This window comes from Muscardinus avellanarius, assembly GCF_963383645.1.
Source record: "Muscardinus avellanarius genome assembly, chromosome: 3".
NCBI classification, from domain to species: Eukaryota; Metazoa; Chordata; class Mammalia; order Rodentia; family Gliridae; genus Muscardinus; species Muscardinus avellanarius.
This window is the reverse complement of record NC_137788.1, coordinates 25394210-25409281: the sequence shown is the minus strand read 5'-3', so window position 1 is coordinate 25409281 and position 15072 is coordinate 25394210. Positions and strand designations below refer to the sequence as shown.

The following is a 15072-nucleotide window of genomic DNA, read 5'->3' as shown; positions in this document are numbered from 1 at the left end:
CCCGGCCGCTGCAGGCTCAGTGGGTATGAATTCCTTTCCCTTAATGGGCATCGGGCAGGAATGGGTTTTGGCGAGATATCAGAAGATGTGAGGCATAGCGCTGGGGAAGAGATGCGATGTAACAGTTCCTGGGAGACTCCAGTCAGGTGCTTTGGGATCCTGCAGAGCCCCACAGGAGCTCAGAATCAATGGCCAAGTGGAATATGTTTGTTTGTTTGTTTGGTGGTGGTGGTGGTGGGTTTTTTTTGGTGATACTGGGGTTCCTGGAAGCCCTCCTACCTCTGGGCTACACTCCCATGGGCTACACTCCCAGACCTATTTTTTAATACTTTTTTATTTGGAAACAAGGTCTCTTAAGCCAGCGAGGCTGGCTTCGACCTGCGATCCTCCTGTCTCCGCCTCCCAAGCGCGGGGATTACAAGCGTGCGCCACCACACCCGGCCCAAGTGGAATATTTGGTAGATAGGAAAAGATGAGGCTGAGAAAAAGAAATCCTGCCCCATCTTTTTGTGGGAGAGGTTGTCAACAGGCCATCCGTTTGTGCCAGGGCCATATTCCAGAGTTCCTGGAGAGCAAGGGGATAGGTGCCGCTGGGCGTGGACACACGCACCCTTAATCCTGGTACTTGGGAGGCCAGGACTGCAGGACTGAAAGTTTGAAGACAGCCTCAGCCACTTAGAGAGACCCTGTTTCAAAACAAAAAATAAAATAGGGCTAGGGGTGTGGCTCAGAGGTAGAACTCCTCTGGTTCAGTCCCCAGCATCACACACACACACACACACACACACACACACACACACACACACGGTGGGTGCCAAGAAGGGGTTTCCAGGGGCGGAACACTTGAGCTGGAGTTTGAAGGACAAATGAGTTGATCAAGAATGGAATGGTCTTGGGAGGAGTATTGAACCATCATTACTTTTTTTTTTTTTTTTTTTTTGCTGCTGGGAATTGAATCAAGGGGCTTTATACCTCTGAGTTACACCCCAAGCCCATTGTATTTGTTTGTTTGTTTGTTTGTTTTGTGGAGCTTGGGATTGAACATAGAGGCATTCTACCTCCAAGCTACATCCCAGCCCTATTTGATTTTTTATTTGGATCACTTGAGCCTGTGAGCCTCCTGCTATGGCCTCCCATGTACTAGCATTACAGGTATATACCACCACGCCTGGCTTATTTATTTAAAAAAAATTTTTTTTTTTTTTTTGGTGGTACTGGGGGTGGAACCCAGGGGTTTTTCTACCTCTGGGATATACTCCCAGACCTATTTTATACTTTATTTGGAAACAGGGTCTCACTAAGTTGTTGAAAGCCTCACTTAGTAACTGAGGCTGGCTTTGAACCCGTGCGATCCTCCTGTCTCAGCCTCCCAAGGTCTGGGATATATATAAGCGTGTGCCACCACGCACAGCTTTCATTTTAAATTTTGAAACAGGGTCTCATTAAGTTGTTGAGGGTGGCCTGGAACTTGCAATCCTCCAATGTCAGCCTCCCAAATACTGGGATTACAGGCATGTGCCACAATGCCTGGTTTAACATTACCAATTTTGTGTGTGTGTGTGTATGTGTGTGTGTGTGTGTGTGTGTGTGTGTGTGTGTGTGTGTGGTACTGGGGATGGACCAAGGGACATTCAACCTACCTCCAAGCTATGCCCCCAGTCCTATTTTTAATCCTTTTATTTTATTTTTTTGTGGTACTGGGCGTGGAACCCAGGGGCTTTCTACCTCCGGGCTATACTCCCAGACCTATTTTATGTTTTATTTGGAAACAGGGTCTCACTAAGTTGCTGAGAGCCTCACTAAGTAGCTGAGGCTGGCTTCAAACCTGCGTGATCCTCCTGCCTCAATCTCCCAAGTGTGGGGATTAAAAGTGTGCACCACCAAGCCTGGCTTTATCCTTTTATTTTGAAACAGGGTCTCACTGAGTTGCAAAGGGCCTCACTAGGTAGAAGCTGAGACTGTCCTCAAACTGCAATCCTCCTGTCTCAGCCTCCCAAATGCTGGGATTCCAAGTGTGCACCACCATGCCAGGCTAACATTACCAATCTTAATCGCTCCCATCAGTACAGAGCTGATGGCTATGAGGATTTAGACAAATGGGTTTGAATCCTGTCTCAACCATTTATCATATGACCTTCATTAATTCACCACTTTCCCTAAGATTCTGTTCTTCTATACAAAATAAATACTTTATTTGTGTAGTACTAAGGAAGGAACCCAGTGGCATCCTACCTCTGAGCTACACTCCCACCCCTATTTTATTCTTTATTTTTGAAACAGGGCCTCACTAAGTTGCAAAGGGCCTCACAAATTGCTGAGGCTAGCCTTGAACCTGCATCCTCCTGTCTCAGCCTCCCAAGTACTGGGATTACAAGTGTGCACCATCACACCCAGCAAGAAATGTAAGGCTTAAAATAAGAAAATATACATTAAGTGTTCAGAACCATGTGTTGGCAGAAACCTGTGGTCAAGCACTCAATAAAGGTTTCGTTCATTATGAAAAACGTTTACATCAAGTCCAATCCTTAAAATGATCATAGCTGTTCCTATTTATTAAGCCTTTGAAAAGTTCCAAGTAGGCTGGGCGTGGTGGCGCAGGCTTGTAATCCCAGCATTTGGGAGGCTGAGACAGGAGAAGTACGGTTCGTGGACAGCCTCAGATACATAGTAAGGCCCTCTGCAACTCAATGAGACCTTCTTTCAAAATAAAGAATATATTTTTTTTAAATTGCACTGGGGGTGTAGCTCAGAGGTAGAATGCCCCTGGATTCAATCCCCAGTAGTCTTCCTCTACAAAGATGGACAAACTGCCCAGTATTACACAGAGCCAGCCTAGATCAAACGGAGCTGGAATCAAATCCAGATTTCCCTAAAGACGCCAGTCTTTGGCCAGAGAACTCAAGAAATAAGAACGGACACACCGCAAGAGGCCGGCGTGCGCGCGTTTCCTTAGGGACACACTCAAGGGCAGCAGCCGCCGGGGACGCCGAGCTTTGCTTCTCTTTAGAACAGAACGTCCAGAGCCGGGCTGGGCGCGGGCGCCGGCACCTGCTGGGCTCTGCAGCGCCGACCTGCTGCACGCGCTGCGCCCTCCCGCGCTTCCGCAGAAAGTCCGGGTAGAAAATTCCAGCCTCTTCCCCGCCCGAGGACGGGTTTTTCCAGCGGGGTGAGTCCTGGGCCCCCCGGCGCCCCCCCCCTCGGGGCCCCCGCCCGGCCCCCAGCTCCTCGGGGACCGGTGGGCGGGCCGGGAGGGCCGGCTCGGGACGTCCTGGCAAACAGGAAACGGGACAAAGGCGGCCGCTTATCCGGCGCCCGCCGGCCTTTCAGGAGATGCCCGGGCCGGGGACGCGCCGAGGGGCTGCCAGGGTCCCCGGGGAGCGCCTCCCCACCCACTGCCTCTCCGGGGGGTGGAGGTGCGGTCAGGGTAGAGCCCCGCACTCTGGGGCGCTCGAGCCCTGGGCTCCGCGCGCATCCGCTGGCATCTGTTCCTGGATCCCCGAGGTGCGGGGTGAGTGGGTGGCAAGCCAAGGGTGCAGGAGGGGCCGGGGTGGGGTGGCCTGGACAGCTCCTGGCATGTACTAATAGCCCTCCACAGGACAGCCCCTCCTGTGGGGACTGGAGGCAGTCAGGAGTTAGTCTTGAAATAGGAGTGGGACGGGGCGGTGGCGCGGAAGGGCATCTGGACCAGGGAACAGCATGTGCAAAGGCCTGGTCGCCTGCTCTGAGAAACGGGAGTGCTCAGGAGCACCGAGAGCAGTGCAGGGAGAGGCGAGGGCCCCTTGCCTCTGACAGAGGTCCCAGCAGTCGGCCCTGGTGCCGGCTCTGCTGATTGGTGGGCCCGCGGCTGCCCCTGCTGATTGGTGGGCCGGCTGCCGCCCCTCCAGGCTGTGCCGAGTCAGCGTCTACAAGGTGGTTCCCACGCCACGTCTCTCTGGGGGTCAGAAGCCATGCCATCTATGCCCCGCCTCCAAGTGGGTAAGGGCCCTGGGACTGACCCGAGGCTGATTTCTACTCCACCCACCCGCCCTGCCAACCTGGAACAGCTCACGAGTCCTTTCTGCTGTCTAGACCGATCTAACCTGCCCTTCCACTGCTGGAGGGTCCAAGATACTACAGCTATCCATATTTCAGTTTTATTTTAAAACAGTGAAAAGAAAAATAAATATCTTTGAAGAATAAGAACATAGGAGTAGGGTGGGTGGTGGGGCTGGAGTTTGGGGGTGTCCTGGCTTTCATGGTCTTGGGCTGGGTGCGGGGCCCGAGATCTACAGGCCCCCACCTCCCGGCGGCCCCCCGATCCTGGCTGGGAGGTCTGGGGGCTCCACCAGCCTCCCCCGCTGCAGCACCAGCGCTGAGTCAGCGAATCCGCGCCTGTGGATTAGAGCCGGCGCCGGCCTGCGCCCCGGGCTCGGTGGGGCGGGCCAGGGGGCTCTTCCGCCGGCCGCTGGGGCCCCCAGCCGGGCCTAGCTTAGTGCCCACGTCTTCAGTGATGACCCATGTCCTCCATGCCCACGCGGCCCCAGACGCCCAGCACGAAGCTCTCGATGTCGCACTCATTGGCGCCGCGCAGGATGCGGAAGTGGCCCCTCTCGCCCCAGGAGGGGCCCCAGGAGTTGGCTGCCGTCTGAGAATAAAGAGGAGCCGTGAGGAGGGGAGTGGGCAGTGGAAGAGGAGGCGGACACCGGCGACATGGCCTGCAGCGGTGTGGAGGGACTCACCCAGTATTTGAGCCTCCGTCCATCCGGCAGCGTCTCCTCTCCCCACCTGGGGACAGAGAGGGGGAGGGGAGGGCGCTGATTCCACCTGTTTCCCCCCCCCCCCCCCCCGCAGGCCCCTGTTGCCTTCGGGGACTTGGGTACAACCTTAGGACTTGGGGGGCCTCTGTCCCTCTCTGCATGGCCTGTCTACAGATCTGTAACTCTGTAGGGAGCGGAGGTGCAGCGTGGAGGGGAGGAAGTGGGCAGGCGGAAGGGGCCAACCCGAGCCAGGGCCTCCTGAGGGAGGGTTCCAAAGGATCTCAAACATGTGCCCTCCCTCACTTGGGAAGGGGGGTGCCCGGGATCCGAGGGAAAAGACCGGCCAATGTGGGTACATTAGAGGCTCCAGAATCCCACTGTGAGCACATTTCATTGGTGGGACATTTTGTCATTTCAGAGGAGGCAACTGAGGGCTGGGGAGTGGCCCCTGCAGGCCCCGGAGTGAGTGGGCCAGGGCTGAGATGCGCCCAGATGGGGAGAGGCCCAGAAACTCTTGAATCCTTGTCTGTATTCCTTTTATTCTCTGTTTTGGTACTAGGGATTGAACCCAGGGTCATACTACCTCTGACCTATAACCCCAGCCCTTTTTATTTTTTAATTTTTGGTACCATGGATTAAACCTAGGGGCATTCTATTTCTGAGCTACACCCTAAGACTGATTTTATTTCTTATTTGGAAAGAGGTCTTACTAGGTTGCTGAGAGCCTCACTAAATTGCTGAGGCTGGCCTCAAACCTGCGATCCTCTTGTCTCCGCTTCCCAAGTCCTGGGATGACAAGCGTGCATCACCATGCCCGGCTTGTTTTTTATTTTGAAGCAGGGTCTTGCTGTGTTGCTGAGGGCCTCACTAGATTGCTGAGCCTGGCTTAGAACCTGCAATCCTATCTCAGCCTCCCCAATACTGGGATTACAGGCAAGTGCCACGGCTCCTGGCTTCCTGATCTGCATTTCATTGGGGTTATTTTATTCCTGTGTAAGGAAGGAACTATTCCCAGAAGCCCTTCAAACGCTTCCAAATCTCTGTGCGACCCAGAGCGAGCCTCTCCTCTTTCTGAGTCTCAATTTCCTCTTTTTGAAATGGGGTACAGCACAGGCTTTGGAGAGATCATAAGATTCAAAGCAGCTCCAGCACCCCGAGCCCCCTGCCCACAAGCCCCTCACCCTGTGATCTTGACCGAGTGGGTCCCGTGCCGGCGGTACTGCTCGGGCCTCCCCAGGCTCACTGGTGTGTGGCTGTAGATGCCGCCCTGGTACAGGAAGAAGTCTTCATGTACCTCCATGAGAGCTGTGGGCAGAGGTCAAGGTGAGGCCGGCTCAGCCCTCAGCCCGGGCACTGGTGCCCAGCTTGTTGCTGTGTGCCCAGGCACCAGGGCCTCGCCCTGCACCACTCCACGCGCCCCCTCCAGGGGCTGCCTGTGAGGAGGCGACATGGTCCCCCACCCCTTCCCCACGGGACGGCTGCTCAGTGCCGTGCAGAGCGCTTGGGCCATGGTGCTCAAGCAGAGACGGGCTTCAGGAGCCAGGGGCAGGGTGAAGGCATTCACCTTGGACAGGGCCGTTCTCCAGCAACTCCTTCATGATCTCCTGCTCCTGGGGGCGGGAGGTGGGTAGGAGAGCATCGGTCAAGGTAAGGCTCCGGCCTCTGCCAACCCCCCAACTCTCCTGCCTCTGCCCCTCACCCATGTGCAGACTTACGTCGGAGCCCAGGCGGTAGGCAGGAGTGACCTGGTAGATGTCATTGGCATGGGCATGGCTATTGGGGCAGCGGGCAGTGGCCTGGCGCTTACCCCGACCCATGGCCCGGCTGTGCATCATGCAGGGCGGTGCAGGGCCAGCCTCGTCTCGCTCACGGCCCGAGAATGGATAGCAGTGGTCAGACACAACCCTGCAGAGGCAGCAGAAGGGGACAAGGGCCGTGACATGCAGTGTGGCCTAGGCCCTGGCCATGGCAGGCCTACCCTGCCCACGCTCCCGGCTGTATACCCTCGCCGGCGCAGGAACCACCAAGCGCCATCGAGACGTCCGCCGCCGCAGCCCTGCTGGTGACGGGTGTCACAGGACAGCAGGTTCTGTGGTGACAAGATGGGAGTCATGTGTCCCAGAGAGTGGATTGAGACTCGATCTGACGCCACGGCTGGTGGGGGAAGCAGAGGGCCGTCAGGGCCAGGCCTCGGCTCGCCCCCAACCCCACACCCTGCTGGCGTGCCACGGACTCGCCTGCCGTGGAGAAGGCCCAGGAGCCCGCACAGTTGCCCTGGTCCAGCGGCTCGTGGATCAGATTGGGCCACTTTTCCGAAGCCTCAAAGGACGGAGGCAGCACCTCCTCTGGACCCAGCACCGTCTGCAAGGCAAAGGCGGCCCCGTCTGCCTCTCACCCTGGCCTGCTGCACAGGAGCGCGATGGTGCTGGGGGGCCCCTGAGGGGCCAGGACTTCCACAGCTGGATCGTGAACCCCTGCTGCAGGGCTCCAGCCACCAACTCTGAGGGGAGTGGAGGAACCATGCTGTGCCCCGAGTGTCAGGTAGGGGTTACTAGTCCCATTTTGTGGACGAGCCACTGAGACCAAGAACATGGTCACCCAGCTCTCCGTGCTCATCCCCTGCCCCCTGGCTTCTGCCCCTTCAGATCTGCCACACCCTCCTTCCTGCTGGGGCCTTGGCCTCTAGGTCCCAAAAGGCAGGGGAGGGAAGAAGCTGAAGGTCTCGTGACCAGGCCAGCTGCCAAGACAAACAGCAGGAGGCAGAAAATAGCCAGAGGCCGAGGGAGTAAGGGCAGGGGCTGGTCACCCAGGCTTAGGCGAAGGCCCCCACGGGACGGCCAGCCCCTGTTGCTCCCCTGCCTGCCGCTGACCTGACGGATAGCTCCCCCGGCGTGGGCCCCAGCCCAGGCCTGCAGCACGAAGCTCCTGGTCCTCACCCTTTGTGTTTCTGGTCTGGTTCCCATCTCTTCCCCAGAGGGTCCTACTGGCGGGAAGGGAGAGACCCCCCTTCCTCCCCAGGGTTCTGCTGAGTCAACATCTGTTCCAAGAATTGCTATTCTATGCCCAGAATGAAAGGGTGTCCCTCCTTTCCTAAAATACCAACGTGACCTCCTGGCTGCTTGGGCCCTGACCCAGCTTCACTGGAAACATTTTTCCCAGGCCAAGGAGGCAGGAGAGGCTGAGGCAGGGACCACACAACTTGGAATTTGAGCCCAGTGCTTCCAGGGCAGCATGTCTTGGTATAAGCAGGCAGCAACAGGCCAGAGACCAAGAGACCTTCCCCGGGGACACGCAGCCTATTGGTAGGGATGGGTCCAGGCTCTCAGAGGAGCCAGGCACAAGGTGCCAGTGTCCCTGAAGTCCTAAGCCATGGGGGATGGTGGGCAAGGACAGACTTACATATATCTCATTCATGTTCATGACAGAAGAAGACGGGCGGATGGTGCCCAAGCGGTAGCGGATGCCCTCATCCAGGGTCATGCCCCAGAAGGCGCTGTGGTTCCCGGCCCGCCACCTGGAGGAGAGGGGATGGAGGGAGTCACAGACCTGCCTAGGCTGGGAGCTGGGGTTGCATCTGTGCGGGTGGGAGCACGCGCGGTGGCTACGTGTGCATGGTGCGTGTGCGCAGGAGCCCGCTGGGGGCGTGGCCAGGCCCCTCACCCATAGTTGCCCTGGTTGATGGCGTTGATCATGTCCAGGTCCACCAGGCATGGCTCCTGGTCACACTCCCACTGCCCCGTCTCCTGGCAGGTGCTGGTGAGAAAAGAAGGGAAGGAAAACCTGAGTGGGGAGCTGGGGACACTAGGACATGTGGCCTCAGAGGTCTGCATGGGCCTGGGACTCTGTACCAGCAACTCTGGTAGAACCCCTCTGATCCCATCCAACCTGGTGGCTTGTGTATTGTGTGTGTGCGTTACCGGGGATGGAACCTCTGAGCTACACATCAGCCCTAATTTTTATTCTTTATATTGAAGCAGGGTCTCACTGAGTTGTAGAGAGTCTCACTAAGTAGCTGAGGCTGGCCGTGAACCAGTGATCCTCCTGTCTCAGCCTCCCAAGTACTGGGATTACAAAGGTGCGCCACCACGCCCGGCTCGAGTCTGGTGGCTTTAAAGGCCAACCTCAAGTGGACTTCTCCAGAGCTTCTCCAGAGCTCAGAGCCAAGGATCTTGCTGCCGCTCTCCAGGGACAGCGTAGCAACCCCTCGGGGCAACACAGGCCCTGAGCCGCTGCACATTTGGAGCTCTCAGAATGGCAGCCCCTCCCCCTGGGGCTCCTGTGCCTTCTCTCACAGGCTGAGCCCATCCTGCACACCCTGCGGGTCCACCTTAGACATCGGGTCTCCGCCTCTCCTTGGCCACCACGGTCCAATCACCTTTCACCTGAATCACTGCTGGGCCTCCTCATTGTTCTTGGATCTGCCCTGAGTCACCCTCCATTCCCCTCCAGTATATTTTTAACACAGCTGCCAGGGAGATCCTGCTAAGCCTAAGTCATACTGTGTCATTCCTCTGTCCAAAACCCTCCACTGGCGACCACAGAATAAGAACCAAAGTCCTCAGGTGACAACGAGCCCTTTATGACCCGTCCCCCTGTCCCTTCTCTGCCCGCCTCCTCCATCCTGGACTCCAAGGCTCCCGCTAGGCTGACTGTCCACACCAGCAGTACTCCTGCCCCAGGGCCTTTGAGCTGCTCCTCCAGCCACATTCCCAATGCTCACACTCCTTACTTCTTTTTTCTTTCTTTTTCTTTTTTTTTTTTTTTTTTTTTTGCAGTGATGAGGGTGGAACCCAGGGGCACTCTACCTCTGAGCTACACCCTCAATCCTGTTTTTTATTCTTTATTTTGAAACAGGGTCTCACTGACTTGCAGCGGGCCTCACTAAGTAGCTGAGGCTGCCCACAAACCAGGATCCTCCTGTCTCAGCCTCCCAGACGCTGAGATTACAAGCGTGCACCACCACGCCCGGCTTCTCATTACTTCTGACTCTTCTTTTTTTTATATATGTATGTGTGTGGTACTGAGGATTGAACCCAAGGACATTCTACCTCTGAGATGCACCCCTCAGCCCTATTTTATTTTTTATTTTGAAACAGGGTCTTGCTAAATTGCTGAGGCTGTCCTCAAACCCATGATTCTCCTGTCTCAGCCTCCCAAGTACTGGGATTACAGATGTTCACCACCACAACCGGCTCCCAAATCTTCATTCAGATGTCACGTCTGAAGTGGTTATTATACTGTTTACACCTGTTTCTTCAGACTCTGAGGTCTCTGAGGCCAGCTCTTGGTATCCTCAGCTCTTAGGAAGGCAAAACCTAGCACATAACAGGCACCCAAGAGATAAAACCTAGCATATCGTAGGCACCTACATAAGTATTTGTTGAGTGAATTGATGAGCCATACAGTGAAGGGGAGTAGAACCTGGGGCTCAAGTCCTGGGTTCTAATCCTAGCTGACCAATCGTGTGACTTAGGAAGTTAAACGCTCTCTCCCTTGGTGCCCTTGTCTGTAAAATGAAGGTAATAATAGTGCCACTTTCCAGGAATTGTGTGACAGCTTGGAAAGTACTTAGCACAGGGCCGGCCCGTCGTGGGTGCTCAGAATTGTTCTCTACTATTATTGTTCTCACCGCAGGAACCCCAGGCCCCCCTTCTTTTGAGCTTCAGACTCCTAGCCAGCTGACTTCCTGACACCTCTGGATGAGCAAAGACATTTCAGATTTAAAATAGCCAAACAGCCTCTCCTGGCCCGCTCCTCCGGGCATCCTCAGCTCAGAGCCCAGCGCCCAGCGCCCAGCTGTGCAGACCCGGATGCGCAGGCCCCTCAGTGCTGTCCCCAACCCGACCCCATCGCAGGTCCTGGGGCTGGCATATCACGAGCCCCTGTGCCTCGCCTCTCCACCACCACCACCACCACCCATTCCTGTCCCTCCCTCTCACCGGGGCTAGGACAGTGGCTTCCTGATCAATTCCCCTCGCTCTCTCTGATGCCCCCATCCCCTCTTAACTGTCCATTTCCCCCACAGAATCTGTGAGCACAAGAGAGAGCCATAGAGATCTATGAGCGACATACATCGGACATACAACTAATATATATCAAACAACCAGCCGGGCGTGGTGGCCATGCTTGTCATCCCAGCATTCGGGAGGCTGAGACCGGAGGAGCTCGGTTCACGGACAGCCTCAGCTACTTAGTGAGGCCCTCTGCAACTCAGTGAGACCCTGTTTCAAAAATAAAGAATAAAAACAAGGCAGGGGGTGTAGCTCGGAGGTCAAATGCTCCTGGGTTCCATCCCCAGACACACACACAAACCACACAAACACTATATATATATATATATATATATCATACACCAGAGTGATGTCTAAGGGGTTTCCTGTGGCACTCATAGCAAAACTCCGATTCCTCAGCGCAGCTAAGACCCACAGCACGTGGCTGTACCTCCTCCAGGCTGCCGCAGCTCCCAGCTTCTGCTGAAATGAGTCCCCACCCCACTGTACTGGGCTGCTGTCCATCCTCTACCATCTCCTCGGTGTCAGAGTACCTGTCCCTTTCCAGAACGCTCTTCCTCTCTCTTCTTGGTCCCCAAACCAGGATCTCCATTATCTTCTCTTTTCTCCTCCACCTCATCTAACAGCTTGTCGGAATATTTATTTATTTATTTATTTATTTTTTTATCAGACCAGAAGCCCAAGTGGGACAGGCAGGGCGCCTGTTGTGCTCCTCCTGGGCCCAGCACGGTGCCCAGGATGCAGTAGGTCTTTAATAACTAGGTGTTGACTGAAGGGTTGAATTCTATGCATTCTGCAACCTTTTTACAAGCTCATAACTCTGCTATTACAAGATGCTAACTGCCTCCTTGCAGGCCAGCCCAAAGCGCCTGCCTCCAATGTCGCCTAATAAGGAACCTTAAGGGGAGCCAAGTCCCAGTATGGCTGACTCTCCAGCCGGCCGTGGGTGGCGCTCAGGGCGGGCAACAGGAGCCCGTGGGGGTGGGGAGGCGCCCTTGTCCTTCCTTTCTCAGCACAGGGGCCAGCAGCCACTGGGCCCTCCGGAAGCGTCCTTTGAGAGATATGGCCTGGGAGGAACGCAGACACCCCAGCACCCACTGTCAGGTGTGCAAGGCCCCAGAGCAGTCCTGAGGGGCAGGCGGGGGTCAGTGCTTTCCGCCCCCACCTCCTGTGCCCCAGGGCTGCCTGAGCAGGTCTAGACAGGGCTGGTGGCAGCAGGTCCCAGCATTCCACAGGGGGCCTGGGACAGGAATGGGAGATGTTAACCCCTCCATGTCCACCCTGTCGAGACCCACGGAATCCTGCAGGCCGGCTCCACCCATCTGAACGCACGCCACACGCACAAGCTCTCACGCTGACATGCCTATGTGCTTGCGTGAGTGCCGGCTCTCCCTGTGACCCAGGCACCCCTCACCCCGTGAGGCATGGAAACAGTTTATGCGCAACGCATTCCAAAAAGTTTCCTTCACCCTGGGGCCTCTTAGACGCATGCGCGTGCATGTGTGTGTGTGTGTGTGTGTGTGTGTGTGTGTGTGTCTTCCAAATCTCGGAGACCCTGTCCTTTCCAGAAAGGCTTCCACCCAGCCCTTCTCACTTCCTGCATCAGATCAAATGGAGTCCCAGGGCACCCATGACCCCTTCCTCCTCCTGCCAGGAATGGGGGGAGGGCTGGGGAAGGAGGAGGAGCCACATTCCAGGGAAGGCCCTGCTTCAGGCTGGCGGGCTGCCAGCTCAGCCATCCCTGACCCTTGTCTGGCCCAGGGCAGCGGATGCTACAGTCAGAGGTTTCCTTCCTGGCGTCCCCTTCTCGGACAGCCAGAACAGTCAGGAGGGGCAGTCGCCCAAGCCAGGAGTGCTGGGGGGAAGGACTCTAGCTTGGACTGGCACCTGGGCTGGGCAGCGTGACTGACCACTCCTGGGGATGTTATTTGGACGCTCCTGTGATCTCTCTGTATGTGGGAGGCTGACACAAGAGGATCCAGAGCCTCAGCCACTTATTTTATTTGTAAACAGGGTCTCACTAAGTTGCTGAGAGCCTCACTAAGTGGCTGAGGCTGGCTTCAAACCTTCGCGATCCTCCTGTCTCAGCCTCCCAAGCACGGGGATGCTCTTTCAAAATAAAAAATAAACTGGGCATGGTGGTGCACACTTGTAATTCCAGCATTCTGGAGGCTGAGACAGGAGGATTGAGGTTTGTGGACAGCCTCAGCTACTTAGTGAGATCCTTTGCAACTCAGTGATATCCTGTTTCAAAATAAATATTAGAAAATAGGGCTGGGGGCGTAGCTCAGAGGTAGAACGCCCCTGGGTTCCATCTCCAGTACCACACACAAAAAAAATAAATAAAATAAATAAATAAATAAATAAATAAATAAATAAATAAATAAATAAAAATGGGCTGGAGGTGTAGCTCAGAGGGAGAATTTCTGCCCCTTGGGTTCAATCTCTGTACCATAAATAAATAAATAGGGCTGGGAGTGAAGCTCAGTGTTTAAAAAAAAAAAAAGCCAGGCATGGTGGCACACATCTGTAATCCCACTTGGGAGGCTGACACAGAAGGATCGCAGGTTCGTAGCCAGCCTCAGAAAGTAGGTGAGACTCTTATAACCTAGGGAGATGCTATTTCAATTTTTTAAAAAACGGGGCTGGAGGTGTAGCTCAGAGGTAGAATTCCGTGAGCTCAATCCCCAATAACACACACACACACACACACACACACACACACACACACACACACACACACGGAATGCTGCTATAAAAGTTGGCATAGTCAGGGCTAAAATGCCCATTCTATAGATGAGGAAACTGAGGCTCAGCGAAGGGAAAGGACTTGTTCCCAGGAAATGGGGGGCAGGGATGGGATTTGTCAGCCACGAGGCTCTCGAGGCAAGCCCCTTGCAGACCCCAAACACTCACCAACGGTTGCAGTTGTTCCAGTAGGTTCCGAAGATCGGGTAGATGCGCCCCCCATGCATGCACCCTGGCGGGAGAGAAGGGAAGAAATGGAACTGAGCCAGGCGCAGTGGCTGCGGTGGCCGGGTCTCTCCTCCCGTGCACACACGCCGACCCCCACCCTCGCTGAAACTCAAGCCAAACTATAACTTAAGACATCTCCTGCAGGGTCACACACCACGGAAAGTTACTCAGTGGCTCCAACTCGAATCCCTCTTGCTTCACTTGGAAGCCAGCCGCCACGTTCCTGAGATCCTTTGCCATTTATGTGAGTTATGGCCTGGAAGCGGGGCAAGGAGGCAGCACTGGGCAGCTAAGGCCCAGGGCAGATTAGCGACTCCCTTAAGATAAAGCAGCCCTTGGGGTCAGGGCGCGGGTAGGCAGTGTCCTAGCCCAAAGCCCCACAGCACGGTGGGAAGGAATTCCAGAGTCTGCCTATCGCAAAGCGGCAGGTGCATGGGGAAAAATGTAGCGAAGGCTCCTTGACCTGCTTCCCAGGTGTGACCTGGATCGGGAGCACAAGTCCCCAGCCAAGGCAGAAGAGGCTGCGAAGACCCTGGCCAGCCCCGGTGTGCGCTATCAGCCAGAGGGTGAGTCAGCAGGCGGGGCCAGCTCCTTCCCCGTCAGGAATGGAGCCAGGACTGGGAGAAAGGGCGGGAGACTGGCTGCCCATCCCCTGGGCCAACTTAGAATTCCAAACAAGGATCTTCTCTCCTTCTGTCTTGCTGGAGAGTCAAGTTAGACCCCTGGGGGTACTTCCCAGAGGGAGTGAGGCAGGTCTGTCTCCCAGATCCTGCGAAGCCTCCCCTAGATGTCCATGCATCATTGCTCCTGCTCCTCACTTAGCCTGACTTTGACAACGTGGCCCGCCCTCGTGGCCGCCGCGGCGCCCACCTTGGATAGGGGGGAAGGGGGGAGGCACGCCGAGGCAGAAGTCCCAGAAGTCAGGGCAGCAGTCGGAGACGGTGCGGTTGCAGAAGAGGTCACAGTAACAGGTGGCGCCCAGGTAGGGCAGGGCGCAGTCGTCGGCACGGCCCCGGCAGCACATGTCCTGCTCCTGGCAGTACCGGCCGCCTGCATCCCGGATACCTCGCAGGTGCAGACCTGGTGCCAGCTCCCGGCGCCAGCGGCTCCGCCGGGCTCCCAGGGCTTCCTGGCCGGCCAGCAGCAGCAGCAGCAGCAGCAGCAGCCCCAGTGGACATCGCCACATGGTGCCTCCTGGGCAGAGGTCAGGGGTCAGAGGCGGTGGGCATCAGAGACTCCCTGGCACACCAAGGACAGAACTCTGGGCTTCCTGAGCTGAGAACCCCGGGGATCCAGCAGGTGGGGGGAGACCCTAGCTCCTGGTCCCCAGTAAGACTCAGCATGGGAGC

The 15072-nt window shown here is 56.1% G+C and overlaps 1 protein-coding gene across 2 annotated transcripts; it reads right to left on the bottom strand.

Annotated features, from left to right (window-relative positions):
* Positions 1–4483: 4483 nt before the first annotated feature.
* TINAGL1 (tubulointerstitial nephritis antigen like 1) lies at positions 4484–14909 on the bottom strand (the record flags this gene model as incomplete). Of its 2 annotated transcripts, XM_080692558.1 has the most annotated exons (11): positions 4484–4624; positions 4719–4764; positions 5918–6041; positions 6301–6346; positions 6452–6641; positions 6740–6890; positions 6974–7097; positions 8136–8250; positions 8397–8489; positions 13664–13727; positions 14594–14909. In XM_080692558.1, the coding sequence occupies 11 exons, from the start codon at positions 14907–14909 to the stop codon at positions 4484–4486; spliced, it is 1410 nt and encodes a 469-aa protein (XP_080548684.1). The 2 variants fall into 2 exon arrangements, with proteins under 2 accessions (XP_080548684.1, XP_080548685.1); XM_080692559.1 differs by lacking the exon at positions 8397–8489.
* Between the last annotated feature and the right edge of the window lie 163 nt (positions 14910–15072).